Consider the following 16,521-nt stretch of genomic DNA (forward strand, 5'->3'; position numbering starts at 1 on the left):
ATGGCAAGGATAAGGATTTATATTGAGGTCCATGTGAATGGAGGTTGGCGATAACAAATGGCTGGGTGTGAATAGTGGCGCTAGGTCATATCTCGCAGACAGGAGTCATTCAAATAGCACTCTGTTACTGCTGCCTGACAACATGACTCATTCAGTCATCCAGATAAGTTACTGGAAAGGGAGGAATGAGGGGGAGAGAAGCACACACTGTAGGCTACCAATATGTACAGTAATACTAAGATAAACATAGTACAGTGTTTGTACAGATCCACTCACATAATTACGCACAAATGACGACAAAGTGATTCTGTGAGTTCTTAAGCTCACAGTAACATTTAACTTCAGGGCACAGACATCCACCTACATACGTTTGCTGTGGATATTAGGGAAACCCCTTCAGAAAATAAGCATTCCTAGGGGTAGAGGTCCTGACAACTCCTGGGGGGGCGATCAACCACAACCTGAAGAACTTTCCTTTCATCCTAAATGTTTACCAGCTGGTGCCATACAGAGTAGTGCACAGCACACTGACTGGGCACAGACACGTTTGGACTTTGCACCACAACCTAGGTACCTATACAGTCAGTATCAGTTAGGCACTTAGCCTGGCATTTTTAAAAATATACAACAGTCCCAGTCATCATTTCAAGATGTTTTCTATACCGCCTCCCGCCCCTAGCTCTGCTCCTTCTCCTCTCTTTCTCTATACTTAAAATAAGTACTGAGAGATCGAGCTCAGCACTGCAGCAAAAGGAATGGACCTCTTATGATGATGTTGGCAGGGGTCCAGGTTCAAAGCTTACCTAACTGGCTTTAGACAGAGTTGCTGGGTGCTTTGTTTAACAAAAAACAATAACCACAATATTCAAATTCTGTCTCAAAACTATCTGATTAAAGAATATAATGACCTTTTGAAAAAAAAAAAAGATTTAGCACAACTCATCAATCTCCTACGGACATAAAAATGTACACACTGGGGTGATTGTGCATCAGATTAGGCTACTATGCAAATCCTCAGTGCTGTGTCCGGTTGGTTAGTCAATGCGAACAATAATACCTACTACCTAGTAAATACAACATTTTAAAAGGTTTCCTGCATAAATGTTTTAGCCTATAGGCTTTACAAAAAAACATCAAGACTCCGTTTCTTAAAGATTAAACAATATCTGAAAATCTGTTGAATTATATAGTTTCCTTCATGAGTCTTGGGTAGGCAAACTTTAGGTTCCATCATCCCCAAAGAAAATAATGTCCGTATTATAAAAAATAAACATGTGAAGTGTAAATTGTAATGCGTAGCATGTAGAGTAACTTGAGTTTTCCTTTATGGCTGAAAACACATTTATTGAAAGTGGATATCGAGAAAAAGTAACCAGCCAGTAACGTTATATGTCAATTTAATGCCTGCGACTGGAGTGTGCTACAATGTTGCGTAGGCTATCAACTAGCCTACCTACAATGTCACTGTATCAACTCAACGAATGACAAGCAAACAGCCCTGTAATATAGTGTCACAACACATTTTTTCAAGCAATTAAAGGAAGAAACTCTCACCGGCATCATTTTAGCCTCGTACCGCATTTAACCAAATTTAGAATTCCTTGGCTCGTAGTTTCGAGGAAAACTGAAGGCGTCGATTGCTTTGTAATCCTGATCCTGTCCCGTAGCCTGTCCGATAAGCAAGTCGATGAGTTGTCTCTTCTTGTTAATGAAAGTAAGTTGTACCATTGGCTGTAAAATAAACCAAAGACAACTACATGTACTTCGTAGGCTTTACAGCCTAATCAGTCTCCTCTCCGCATGTGCCGTGGACCTGTTGCATAAAAACTAAAAAAATACAAGGCCTTCTTGAAATGAAAGTTTTCAGTCGCGATTGCGTCGCTTGGAAGTTGGTAGTCGCATTCGGGAAACGCGTTGCGTTCAAAACTCAGTGAAATTATTGCCTGGCCATTACCCAAACCGATCAAATAACACGATTATGTACGATGATTTAGATTATTTTTCCCAACACTTTCCTGAAGCTGTAGGTGCCTATCAGCCCTGAAACGCCGTTGACAGCGTAGTTCGAAGGAGTGATCGCAGCCTATCCCAGAGTGACGTTGCAGGAGGAAACTCATCCCATTGGAATGTAAGCTCCGCCTCGTTTCGGACAGTGAATCTATCCCCACCTACTGGGTTGAGAATATAAATGAATCTCACCTTTCCATGGGCAGTCAACATGACATGACTCATCTTCTCAGCTGAGTTGGACCTATATGGTTGGGCCACCTTGACCTCCCCGCTTGATCATTCCTGCCAAACAGCACCTGGCTTCCACCTGTTTCATAGACAGACAGACAGACAGACAGACAGACAGACAGACAGACAGACAGGCAGACAGGCAGACAGAGATTTAAATAATATTACTTAGGCCTATTTTGAAGCTACTGATTTTTTTAAAATGACAAAAACATAAACTATACAACCTCATAATTTATGTTTTTGTCATTTAAAAAAATCAGTAGCTTCAAAATAGGCCTATTTAATATTATTTACATTTTATTTTGGATTGTGACGTGGTAATATAGATAAATAGTAATGGCGTCTTTTTATAGGCACTAACTCTGCCATGGTTCGTTGGACAAAGCCTATGTGGGAATTAATGGTGTTTTTGGAGGGGTTTTGGTTAATCGCCGAAAATAAAGTCTGTGGTAATCACAGGCTTAGGACATTTTATACGTTTTGTTATACGAGATCATCTTCATCAGCTAACATAACTTTTTGTCAAAATTTGGAAACATTTATGTAATTTTAAAAAGCACATAAAGCCTTTATGATTCATAAAGGTCATGTTAACTGACTGATATTATGTCATTGAACAAAACGTATAAGATATCCTAAGCTTGTATTAACCTCATACCTTATTTTCGGCGTTTTTCCCCCAAACTGTTGAAAGGAGGGGAATAGGAATAGCTAGTGTCATGGTAAAGAGAGACACCTAGTGGTGAGACTAAGAAATGACTTGTATATTAGACTGGTTGGTTGGTTAGCAACAAAAACGAGAAGCACGTAGCCATGGGCGCAAAACAGATGGGGTTGGCTTAGATTGTTGACAACATGAAAGCTGTATTTCATCTTGTATGTTTATTGAAAACATCAATACATTTGCACAATGACCACTTGTTATCTTTGAAATACATCCTTACAGTTGTTGGTTAGCTAGCTAGTGAAATTTAGCCATATTAGCATTGACCAGAAATCAGGCAAAACACATCAAAACAAGACATGGTATCAATAACAAGATGAAACGAGCCACTTAAGATTCCCCACACGGCAGTTTCTTGTCCTTCTAGTCATTGCTAGCAATCTGGCCATCCAGAATCAAAACAACACACTGACTTCTGCCCCATGGAAGCACGCACATCGTTTTCGTGATGTTGTCAACCCTTCTATGGAGAGTTGAATATATCCACACTAGTTAAACATCCTGCATAGCATAAGCATAGCATACCAATCACTGATTATCATGATAAGGCCATTCTAACATAACAAACCACATCTGCTCCCATTTCTGCTCCCATTTCCGTCTTTAACCTCATCAACATAGACCCTTTGTCAGACCTCAAACTGTTGTCCTTATTTGCAACCAGAGAAAGCAGTGGTGAGGTATAATAAAGCCTACATGAAACACAGCCCTTATTTTAAGTGTTTCTAAAATCCCCTATGGGAAAAATGAATGGTGGAAAAACAATTGGAACCATTTCCCTGTTTGACCACTAGGTTTTATGATATTTTACCATTACTATTATTTAACACCCAAAAATACATTTGATTAATAAAATATTTAATCATTTGACTTCCTCAAATGAAGTGGATGATGACACAATCTGATTTCAGGGAGGGAATCTGACTTCATTGGTCCTCAACTGGCGGCACAGACCCTTCATAGAGCCCCACAGTGGAGGTGTCATACTACCCTATCACATTAATCATTTAGTGATTACAAATGCATTTGAAACTTCACGCACAGTAAAACTTTTGTATGATTTTATCGATACATAGGAGTGGGAAAAAACGTGCTTGTGCTTTGATACCACAACAAAGCACACCAAAGTAATAAAATAAAGATGGCACTTCTAGAAGTCTATTTCACACAATAGCCTGCTGAATTTTCAAGATAACTTTGATTTAGGCACAAATGAAAATGTGGCACTGTCTTGCCCATGGATTCACGTTTCATTATTGTCTCAATACTGAGTTCCACATTCGACTAGCCATGTGTGACATGCATGCGCAGTTACAAACCTGCTAGCGGCAGGCGGACAAGTCATATCCACCGTCGTATTATGGATGAAGCCTGAGCTGGAATGGGAAGCTAATTGAAGCCGCCTAGCTATAGAAAACCCTGAGTAGATCTAGCTCATTTTAGGCCCTTTGTAGGCTTATAGTTACATTTCAAGTTTTTTTTGTGACTTATGTAGCCTACAGAATATACACATGGTATACACTGTCCAACGAAATGCTTAGTTGCAGGTTCCTTCTCGACATTGCAACAACAAGAAATAATAAAATATGAGAATATGAACATAAAGTAAATGGCTCAATAGAATAGAATAAACATTTTATTCTGATATGATCTGTGAACCGCACATGATACAGACAATATCTTGGTGTCATTATACTCCTTATAGTGTGCTTTAAAATACGGTGTATGTCTAGATTCTGAATTAAATTTCACATTAATTTATTCAACATAATAATATCTCCAAAGTACCTTTTTTTTGTCAAATGTAACCGCTCGAACACGCCCAACATGTCTGCCTAGGGAGACTACTCTCAAAACCTTCAGCATGTTTTAGCTATACATTCTTACTTAATTGAGACATTGTTGAATTGGAGAAACCTGGAGGATGGTACCTTTGCTGTCATCTTATCAATTACCTGAATTCCTGAGGAGAGGAAGGATTTTTATGTTTTCAAACAGGGCCCCTGTCAGCTGTCTCGAAACCATTACTGTGATTGGGTCCTATAGCTGGAAACAGTCCTTTGCTGCTGTGTTCTGCTAGCAGCATTTGGGAGCAGTGGCTACCTCAAATAAAGAGAGGGGTCCAGCTGCATACATCATCTCTCAGGCCTTCATCTCTCAGGCCCCTCTCCAACGCCTGGTTCGTCACTTCCGGGCCTGACACATGAAGCGGATTATTTTTTCTGTTTACCACAGAGAGGATCGTGCCCAAACGACTGACAACGCACTTTAGATGGAAACGAATACACAATGAACGGTACACAGTGTCCTTCGCCCCCTCCTGCCGAGCACTGTTTTCCCACAGTTCCAACGTCAACAGATTACACATCAATTTTAAGATAAAACATTGCACATGAACCCTATCAGTCCCGAGACAACACTGATTGTAAGCTTTTAAATTATCTCAAACTCAACCGTTTGGTTTAAATCAAAAGTGATGCTGTCAAAATGTGATTGCTAAGAATCATTAAGACATTTTCATTCAAAACCGGAAACTCATCCCACCAATAGGTGGCAGTATAGTCATATCATTGAGGGATCCTGGCGTTGGAGAGGGGCCTGTGAGATTAAGGGCCTGAGAGATGGTCTAAATTTATCCCACCAGTAGGGAGCAGAATAGAGAGGGGCCTGGGAGATAATATCTAAACGTATCCCACCAGTAGGTGGCAGTATAGAGGGGGGGCCTGAGAGATGATGGCCGCATTCGACATCGCGACTTTAAAGGTGAGACTGACAGCTACAAATCACCTTGCATCATAAATAACTATTCAATATTATTTGTATATGAGTCAGCCAATCACAATTTACCCATGATACATCACGGTTTTGATGCTCTCGAACACGGCCGATGTCTGCAGTTAGACTCTATTGCAAATAAAAGTCTACGGACTTATATTTTGAAGATGCAAATAAAAGTCTACGGACTTATATTTTGAAGATTCAAAGCCGGATGTTCCCATATCTGTGCGGCATTGGTACAGTTGCCACCAGTTAACACAGCCACAAAGTCAGAATTGGCTGTATCGTAAGAATTCATGGAAACAAACATTTGCTTTCTGGTCTTAATTTAAGGTTAGCGTTAGGCATACGGTTAGCACTGTGTTTAAGGCTAGGGTTAATGTTAGGTTTCAAATCAGATGTTAAGAATATAACTTGTAGAAATGGGCGTGGTTTATACATTTGTGGCTGGGGTAACCAGTGACGACCCATTGGTACTGCTAGCGGAACACGGGCCCCCATATTGAGCTTGGCTGCGAGCAGTACGGTTGTAGGAAGCTGCACATACCCAGGGATGGTCTTCCTTTAATGCATTTCAATTAGACACAGATGGTAAGGGTACAGTAGGGGTTTTCTTTGGGAACATTGCACCATAACTTGTTCAGAGATGTCGACGCGGTCGGAGAGAGAAAAAGCCCAGAAACTGAATGAGCAGCATCAGGCCATTCTGACCAAAATGCTCCGAGAGGACGACAACAAGTACTGCGCTGACTGCGAGGCTAAAGGTAATCTCAGCTGCTGAAATATAGACAGTGAAGCTAGCTAAGCCCACCTGGATTCTGGAAATGAAAGGTGGTGGTGGTTCCATATACGCCATCCCAACCAGCCATACATAGGAGTTTGACTTCTGCCTGAGTGTGAGTGAGCAAGCTAACAGACATTGGCTAGCTAGACAACCTACACCGGTCATTCCATTTGACAGGTTTGTTAGCTTGCTAGCCTAGCACGATGGAAGCAACACAGAAAGCATGTATTGGCTCCGATGTCCTTCCCTCCAATTTATTTATGAGCGGAAAAACATTGTCGGAGAGCAGTCTACGATAACGGAGAGTAATCAGTCTCCAGTATTGCCAGCACACAAGCCAATGCGGGCGGATAATACATTGCTGATGTAGCAGTGACTGTCAAGCAGGTTTTGCTTCAGCTCAGCGAACCACCCACCTGTGATTAATAAATGCCTCCTGCGTCATGATGACGTGTTTTACTAACGTTTACCTTTCGTTCATGGACAGTCCCTATTATCATTTCACTATCACCTGCAATTGCATGGTCGACACACCAACATAGTATTTTTGTGCACGCCAGCAATGATCAGTCAACAGCATGACGTGTCCCTATTTCATATAAATGGGTCCTTATCTGCTTTGCCCGCGAGAGTTTCTCTGGTTGGTCTCAAAATTAGGATTTTGAGATGCGACTGTAGTTGCAATAGCTCTGAGAAAGTCCAGTCCAGACTAGTTCTCACGTGATTGGGGGATGCTGGTTGTTTGATTGACAGATGGGGCCAATGAAAAGCACAGCATATGAATGATGCTGTAATATGAAGGATACAACCAGGAACAGGACAACTGACAACAACTTTGCACTATCCTTTGTCAGACACAAAAGTTGACCCGACACACTAGACATTGCTCTTTCAAATTCCAGGTTGTCCTCAATCTGAATACAATATATTGTATAGCCCACATGGGTATTATTCCTGGAGTGTGTTATGAAATTTGTGCAGGATACACCCACCCATTGCTAATGGATCCTGGACAGGCTCTATTCTGCAGAATGGTTCTATTTTTCTATTCTCAGCCTATGTAATCCTGCTTTATGTAACATTATATTATGGCTCAGTCTGGTAAGAGGAAGTGTTTGTTTATTAAGTGAAAGCTCCACTCAAGCTGCACCCTAGGGTGCTGTATATGTGAACGCTCACGCTGCATCCGTCTCTTCGTCTGCCCCCTTTGTGTTTGTGTATGTGTGTCTGCATGCGTGCATGCCTGTGTGTGAAGGGCTCACATGCTCCTGTGTGTGTGCGTCGTGAGGCAGTGTTCCTGTAAGTCCTGTGTAATTATCCTGTGTGTGTGTGTGAATGCGTGCGCATGCATAGCCTATATGTTATGATGGGGAGATGATACTGTCAGGTCATAAAGGTTTTAGCACTGTGTTAGAGAGAATGGAAGGAAAGCGGAAGAGAGAGCGATCATTCTATACTGGAGTGTTGCTTATCTCCTCTCCCCACACTGCCTCTCTCTCTCCCTTCTCCTTGCCTAAGCTCTGGTTTCTATCTCTCCAGTGTCCACACAATGGGTAAGGAAAATTACCCAGCATCCTTCACTGCTTCTCCTTCCATGGCCTACAAAGATAGGGCAAAGCTGTGTGTTCCCATTTTAATTGCTTCCCAACTACAACTCAGGTTTCAGGACAGTCTCCACCATGTTGCTTTACCAGTATCCATGCCTTTGAGATTAGAGCTGGAGGAGGAGAGCAGACATGGACACAAGTCTCCATCCGGTATTTGTTGGAGTCTGGACTATAGACTTGGGAATGAGTGGTAAGACCTTCATCAGGCATAGGGGTCAACTCTTCTCTGCAATCAGAGGAAGATATTTTCAGCTGCTTTCTTCCTCCGTGTTGTCATGCTGCAGTCAGAGCTGATAGTAATTTGACTTCAGACTTCACTGAGTAACAAGGGCCTGAGGCACTCTCGCTTCACTGACTATTTTGTCAAAAACGCAAGCAGGCGTATTCTTTCTATCAATATCTCTCTCATCAATACCACGTATCTGCCCTTTGTGCTAGCACTGAAGTTAGTATTAGCGAGAGGGAGATAGCATCTCGCTCTCTCTCACACACACACCCCAGAGGCATGTTAACCCATGACTGTAAGGGCAGCCTTCTGATAGGCTGGCCCAGGCCGGTTGGGTGTGGCTCATAGGTTACATCATCAAGCTCCATCTGATCTCACACACTATCCGTTGGCTTAGTTGTGCCTAGCTTACTACACTGTCACGCAAACCTAGACCACACAATAAGAATACCTCTTGTTTCATTTCCACCTCTGCAGTGAAAGTGCAACAGACCTCTAACAGACCTGTAATAATGGTGAATAGATGGGGTGTTGGCCTGTAGCTTTGCCTACTGCAGTGTAATGAGTGACTCACCTGAGCTGCTCAGCTGTAATTCCACCCTGCCTGCCTGTGTCTCTGTGCCTGTAAACACTGTGTGCACACTGCCCTAAATTCTCAAGGTGTGTGAACACATTTCTGTGTATACCTCTACCGCTGCTATGTCTCAAGGTGAATAAGCCTAGGCTAGAACAGAGTGCTGACCTTTAGATCATTAGACTAGCGTACTCCCTTGTGCTGGGACTGTGGCATGTGTTTAGTGGTAGGCTATCATCTGGCATGGCATGTTCAGGACAGTGGCACACTCTCTGAGCTGGCATGATTTTCTCTGTGTTGGCACGGCAAGCTTGGCAAGAAGGCTCCTGAGTGGCGCAGTGGTCTAAGGCACTGCATCGCAGTGCTAACTGTGTCACTAGAGATCCTGGTTCGAATCCAGGCTCTGTCGCAGCAGGCCGCGACCGGGAGACTCATGGGCGGCGCACAATTGGCCCAGCGTCGTCCAGGGTAGGGGAGGGAATGGCCGGCAGGGATGTAACTCAGTTGATAGAGCATGGCGTTTGCAACGCCAGGGTTGTGGGTTCGATTCCCACAGGGGGCCAGTATAAAAAATATATATATGTAAGTCGCTCTGGATAAGAGCGTCTGCTAAATGACTAAAATGTAAATGTAAATGTAAGGCCAGATGGGCACCGAGGGTTGTTCTGCCCCCTCCTTGATACCCCCCTCTCTCTCTCCCTCTCGGCCTGCTGTATGAAGGAGATGGCAGCCTACTTCTGTAACTACTGAATATAGGCCATGCAAGGTAAACCTGTGGGAGACAAAGCCCATATATTGTACGGCTCTTGACGTTAGCCTAGCCTCACACGACAACGCGTAGTCTGATATCCTGCAGGTTATTGTGACCCACCTTTGTGAGCCACTATTCAATGAATCCAGTGTTTCTGCAAGAGAGATTAGCAACTGTAAGTCGCTTTGGATAAAACCGTCTGCTAAATGGCATATTATTATTATTATTATTATTATTATTATTATTATTATTATTATTATTAGCAACTCTCAACATTTGGGAAAAAGTGCTCAGAATAGTTAGAAACCTCTCCCATCTTCTCGATGTCCTCATGAGGCCTGCCTACTGTTCCTCTTATCACCAACAGGTGGTGCCAGAAGCCCAATAACTCAGTGTGTGAAAGTCAGGGAATTGATGGAGGGGAAGCCTAATTTGATGATCTCTCAACCCAATACTTTGTGTTACTTCATTTTCTTCAGGGGACTAGAAGTAGCCTAGTAATTTGAATGTAATCTGATAATGGGGTGGTAGATGCCCAGTCTGGGCTATGGCTCAGCTCAGTGCCAGTATCCACAAAGCCTCTCAGTGTAGCAGTGCTGATCTAGGATGAGTTTAGCCTTTTAGATCATAATGAATAAGATTAATATGGACAGATCCTGGATCAGCTCTCCTACTCTGAGAAGCTTTGTGGATACAGGACCAGGTAACTGCATTCACCATAGACATATACATCAATGACACACACACACAGCTCAGAGCAGTCGGCTCTGACAGATCCAGCTCCGAGGCCCGTTTCCTGAGCTCCATCAGCAGCGGACAAAATTAATGTCTTTATGCAACAAATGTTAATACATCGAACCGCATCATATCGAACCGAAATGCATTGTTTCGTTCCTCTAATGAAACCGACTCGACCGACTCGTTTCGACCTAAAATGTATCGTATCGGAGCCTGTCTATCTAGATGCGTATCGAATCGCCATTGAAAGGGAGGATGCACACCCCTAGTGTGTACGCATGTTCCATTCTTGCTTGTAGAACATGTGTGTGCTGTGTGAGCAACTGCAGTCCTTAACTAATCTGAACACCACTGGCTTTCTCTGTGGGCTAGTGCCACAACCTCACCTTGCAACCTAACCTGGACTGCACTGCATCCAGCCACCACCAGGGAGCAGCAGAGCACTGTTCTCCAGTGCTAGCGGTAGAAGTTGTCCCCCTAACCACAGATCTAAGATCAGATAGGCCTGCTAATACTAACCATTAGGCTCTATTGGTTAGGATTAGCAGGCCTATCTGATCCTAGATCAGATCAGGGGGGTGACACAAATATCTAGCCTAACCCTGTATCAGTGTTTGAGTGCAACTTTATCTACTGCAACTTGTTCCTCAAGCACTGTCATTGATTGGGTGGATTTAATTTGACACAGCTTTGAACAATGGTGACACAGACAAGGCCAGGACTAGGAAGTTGCTGAGACGACCTGTTAGTGTCTTCTGGAGAACTACGGCCACCAGCTCCCTGTACCACACACACACACACACCCGTCAGGCCCTGTCCTCAGGTTGACGGCAGTGGCCTTCATTTCAAGCTTGGCTGCTCGTCTCCCCTAGTTTCAAAAGCTCCACTGTCACTCATCGAGGCTCCAGGGGTGTGTGTGTGTGTGTGTGTGTGTGGGGGGATGTGTTTGTTAGGTTGGCTGATTAGGTCTGTAGTCAGTCAGGGGTTGATCTTTGGCAGGGGGTTCTGACTAATCAGCTAATCAATGCTCTTTAGTCTGGACTACGCTTAGCCTAATTGAATGAATCAGTGTTTTAATGCTGGGGTGGAACAAAAAACATTACACCCCTGGAGTTGGTACAGTAGCAGAATAATAACTGTGTGTCTGCGTCTGTGTAGGTCCGCGGTGGGCATCGTGGAACCTGGGGGTCTTCATGTGTATCCGCTGTGCTGGCATCCACAGGAACCTGGGCGTCCACATCTCCAGAGTCAAATCTGTCAACCTGGACCAATGGACCCAAGAACAGATCCAGGTAGCATGGGGGTGTGTGTTTTATAGGGGGGTGTGATGGACAGTGAGGTCTGTGGGTGGTTTTTGGGGTGTTGTGTTTTGGTTGGGCCTGAGGGTGTTTGTGAATTAGACAGATGAAGAATAAAATGGTGTGTTTGAGGCACACGAACCCAAAGTGTAGGCCTATCTGTGGTTTCTTGAAGAGCTATCTGTCAGGGTAGATGGAGCATGCGTCTCTCTCTGAGTGTTAACCTCTACGGGAACGGTGTCCCGCATACGGGACGGTTGAGCTATCGTGTGCTAATGTGATTAGCATGACTGTTGTAATAACAACAAACTTTCCAGGACATAGACATGTCTTATATGGGCAGAAAGCTTAAATTATTGTTAATCTAACTGCACTGTCCAATTTACAGTAGCTATTACAGTGAAAAAATACCATGCTATTGTTTGAGGAGAGTGCACAACAACAAAAAACATATCACGGCAACTGGTTTGATACATTCACCTCTGAAGGTAAATCATGTACTTACATTCAGTAATCTTGCTCTGATTTGTCATCCTAACGGTCTCAGAGATAAAATGTAGCATAGTTTTGTTTGATCAAATCCATTTTTATATTCAAATGTAGGAACTGGGTTCTACAGTTTGAACCCCTGCTGTCTCTGGCTCCACACCCACCCACCCCGCCCGGCCATCTAGATGTGTGAAAGTTAGTGTATAAGCCAAAGATCCATCATGTATGACATTACTGGGAGTGTCTAAACTTACATTTTGTATTATCATATCATTTTTGTATGTTCTCTATAGTTATGTACTTGAAAATGTATCAATTGACCAACTCGGCCTATTTGGGCAGACTTGATACAAAATAGTCCAGTATTGCAACACTTTACTGGATCAATCTGAAACTTTGCACACACACTGTTGCCATCTAGTGGCCAAAATCTAAATTGCGCCTAAACTGCAATATTCTATTGTGGCCTTTCTCTTGCATTTCAAAGATGAAATAAATAAATAAACGCATTGTTTTTTTTGTTTGTATTATCTTTTACCAGATCTAATGTGTTATATTCTCCTACATTAATTTCACATTTCCATAAACGTCAAAGTGTTTCCATTCAAATGGTATCAAGAATATGCATGTCCTTGCTTCAGGTCCTGAGCTATAGGCAGTTAGATTTGGGTATGTCATTTTAGGCGAAAATTGGAAAAAAGGGTCAGATCCTTAAGAGGTTTTAATTGCTGTTTTAATGGGTAATTATTCCAACTTTAGCTCGTTCACTCCTCCTATCAAATCCATCATTCTCATCTGCCTGTGGCAGTTTCTTCTTTCTCTCTGTGTGTGTGTCATTACCAGGTACAAACTGACTAGAATGTAAATATAACATTTCAAAGCAGTTGTGCTGACTGTTTTCAGTTTCTCTTCATTACATTTGTTTTGAAGACCTTGCCCTCCGTTTGAATATGTGATGCATTATTAAGCTAGAGATGTCTAATGATATATTGAAGGCTTTTATCTCTCTCTCCCTGTGTGTGTCTGTGTGTAGAGTATGGTAGACATGGGGAACAACAAGGCCAAACATCTGTATGAAGCCCACCTCCCAGACAACTTCAGACGTCCACAGACCGACCAGTATCCTCTCGTCTCTCTCTGTGTATGTGTGTTTAGTAATAATGAACCCCTCTGTGTGCATCTGCATTCGACCACCACCTTACACATCACAGTTCCTATTCCCATGTCACTTTGGACCCAGTCGTGATGAGACACACATTTGGACACAGCACCTTTGAGTGCGTGGTTGTATTGAAGAGTGTAAGGCGGCATGGTAGCTGGGCGGCCTTCTGTTCTGACAGGACACGACAGCTGTGTGTTCTTAATAACAGCTGTTCCTGTTCAAACTCAACTGGTTCATGTCGCTAATATATAATCTGGTATCTAGCTTTTTTGCAGGGTGGTCATCAGTTTTGCCTTTAGCTCCTGCTAGTTCTGACAGTAGCTCAAAGGCATAGGGGTCGAGCTAGCTAGACTATTTGGAAGGTAGATCGAATGTGTAGGCTACGTATCCGTTGTGTGGGTAGTTGGAGTATTTGAAATAAGGCAGTGTGTTTCTTTGCTTTCATGTTGTCCTTCTCCCCCTCACCTTTTGTGTTGTGTTTTTCATGGTTCCTTTGTCTGTCTTTTCTTCACCCCCAACTTGCCCTTCTCCTTTTCTGTTACTTCTCTGTTGTCAGATAGTCGCTCGCTCACTCTCTCGCAATTCAAATTCAATTCAGTAGACTTTATTGACATGGCAAGTTAAATTACTTACATTGTCAAAGTACACATATAGCAACAATGGTGGGACCAACAGCAATAAAGCATCAGTAATAATAATAATAATAGTAGTAGTGGAAATAGTATTACGTGGTCCTCTGTAGCTCAGCTGGTAGAGCATGGCGCTTGTAACGCCAAGGTAGTGGGTTCGATCCCCGGGACCACCCAAACACAAAAATGTATGCACGCATGACTGTAAGTCGCTTTGGATAAAAGCGTCTGCTAAATGGCATATTATTATTATTATTATTATTATTATGACCATTAACAGCAACAACAATATGAATGTGAATAATAATAAATGAAAGCAATAGTAGTAGGCCAGTCTCAATATGACTGAAAAGACACATGGCATGGTATGAAAGCCAAAACAAAACAAATGGGCAAATATTATTGACATTGCATTCTCCTTTCTGTCTTTCTTGCTTTCTTTCTTTTCCCCCTCCCCCCTTCAGCTCTGGGATCTGACTCGTCTCCATGTAAATTCCAGCATGAATAAAGATGTTCCTACAGGAGCAGCACCCGAATATATTCACACACACACCACTTTTTCTTGAGGGCATTTGGGCCTGCTTCAACAGCGACCTCCCTTCCTTTACTTGTTTTTCTGCATTGTGAATTTCAGTCTTCCCCTTTCTTTCCTCCCCTGCCTCTGTAACTAGGCCATTCAGAAACATTCAATGTCGTCTTGGTAAGCAACACCAGTGTATATTTGACCTTGTGTTTTAGGTTATTGTCCTGCTGAAAGATGAATTTGTCTTCCAGTGTCTGTTGGAAATCAGACTGAACCAGACTGTGCTTAGCTGTATTCCGTTTCTTTTAATCCTGGAAATCTTCCTTTCAGTCTGTCATTTAGGTTAGTTTTGTGGAGTAACTACAATGTTGTTGATCCATCCTCAGTTTTCTCCTGTCACAGCCAAACTCTGTAACTGTTTTAAAGTCACCATTGGCCTCATGGTGAAATCCCTGAGTGGTTTTCTTCCTCTCCAGCAACTGAGTTAGGAAGGAGGCCTGTATCTTTGTAGTGACTGGGTGTATTGATACACCATCTATAGTCTAATTAATAACTTCACCATGCTCAAAGGGATAATCTTTGTCTTCCTCTTTGTTTTGTACCCATCTACCAATAGATGTCCTTCTTTGCGAGGCATTGGAAAGCCTCCCTGGTCTTTGTATGTGTGGGGTACAGAGATGAGGTAGTCATTCAAAAATCACGTTAAACCCTATTATTGTACACAGAGTAAGTCTTTGCGGTTTATTATGTGACGAGTTAAGCACATTTGTACTCCTGAACTTATTTAGGCTTTCCATAACCAAGTGGTTGAATACTTATTGAATCAAGACATTTCAGCTTTTCATTTTTAATTAATTTGTAAAAATGTCTAAAATAATTCCACTTCAACCTTATGGGGTAGTGTGTGTAGGCCAGTGGCACAAAATCTAAATTTTAATCCATTTTAAATTCAGGCTATAACACCACTAAATGTGGAAAAAGTTGAGGGGTGTGAATACTTTCTGAAGGCACTGTATAGTAAGACATAGCTGTGTGATTGTGTGTGTGTACCACAGTGTCATTCCTTAACCCCTGACCTCAGAGCAGTGGAGTTCTTCATCCGGGATAAGTACGAAAGGAAGAAATACTACGACCAGAACGGCCTCAAAACAGCTTCAGTAAGTGTACACACACACACACTTTCCACAACACTGATCTGTTACACAGCAATTGGCACGAATAATGGGTGTGTGTCTATGCACATTGTGTGTGTGGGTAACATTATTTGTGTGGTGTTTGTATGTGAATGCACTGCGTATGGGAGTTCTTTGTGAGAGGCATGTTTGTGTGGCTTATAATAATAATAATAATAATAATAATAATAATAATAATAATAATAATAATAATAATAATATAATAATAAAATAATATGCCATTTAGCAGACGCTTTTATCCAAAGCGACTTACAGTCATGCGTGCATACATTTTTGTGTATGGGTGGTCCCGGGGATCGAACCCACTACCTTGGCGTTACAAGCGCCGTGCTCTACCAGCTGAGCTACAGAGGACCACATATATAGGCTTCATATACTGCAGTGTTAATTTTGGCACCCTTTTTTTAGATTTGGTCTTAGTCATTTTGACTACAATATAATGAAGTCTTAGTCACATTTTTGTCATTTGAATAATGATTTAGTCTAGTTATTGTCAAACAGTGGGCCATTTTAGTCAAATCTCATTTGTATTGCCTCATTAACCTATAGTAAACATAAATCACTGACTTCCATGTACACAAACATAGCCTTCAATCAATCAATCACATTTATTTATAAAGCCCTTTTTACATCAGCAGATGTCACAAAGTGCTATACAGAAACCCAGCCTAACACCCCAAACAGCAAGCAATGCAGATGTAGCCTTGTCTTATCAACATATTATTCTGCATAACATCCTATCGCATGATTCTCTTCCTAACAGCCAAATTGGCAGAAGAACACATTACTCAGCAGCAGATAAAA

The 16,521-nt window shown here is 42.3% G+C and overlaps 2 protein-coding genes across 11 annotated transcripts in view; one reads left to right on the plus strand and one right to left on the minus strand.

Annotated features, from left to right (window-relative positions):
* Nucleotides 1-2,074, minus strand: part of tp53bp2a (tumor protein p53 binding protein, 2a) — a 50,683-nt gene extending 48,609 nt beyond the window's left edge. For all 3 annotated transcript variants that reach the window (XM_084153391.1, XM_084153390.1, XM_084153389.1), the window contains exon 1: nucleotides 1,555-2,074. In XM_084153391.1, coding sequence (XP_084009517.1) covers nucleotides 1,555-1,581 — 27 coding nt within the window. In that variant the 5' untranslated portion in view covers nucleotides 1,582-2,074. The remainder of the gene's footprint in view (nucleotides 1-1,554) is intronic.
* A 4,144-nt stretch (nucleotides 2,075-6,218) lies between these two features.
* LOC311110926 (stromal membrane-associated protein 1-like) overlaps nucleotides 6,219-16,521 on the plus strand; it is a 61,047-nt gene continuing 50,744 nt past the window's right edge. For 5 of the 8 annotated variants that reach the window (XM_084153566.1, XM_084153567.1, XM_084153570.1 and 2 more), the window contains exons 1-4: nucleotides 6,235-6,507; nucleotides 11,582-11,715; nucleotides 13,244-13,329; nucleotides 15,606-15,681. In XM_084153566.1, coding sequence (XP_084009692.1) covers nucleotides 6,390-6,507; nucleotides 11,582-11,715; nucleotides 13,244-13,329; nucleotides 15,606-15,681 — 414 coding nt within the window. In that variant the 5' untranslated portion in view covers nucleotides 6,235-6,389. Of the gene's footprint in view, nucleotides 6,508-11,581; nucleotides 11,716-13,243; nucleotides 13,352-15,579; nucleotides 15,682-16,521 lie in introns of all 8 variants that reach the window. The other 3 variants (XM_084153565.1, XM_084153568.1, XM_084153569.1) reach the window with 2 other exon arrangements.

Source organism: Coregonus lavaretus (assembly GCF_964263955.1).
Source record: "Coregonus lavaretus genome assembly, chromosome: 36".
NCBI classification, from domain to species: Eukaryota; Metazoa; Chordata; class Actinopteri; order Salmoniformes; family Salmonidae; genus Coregonus; species Coregonus lavaretus.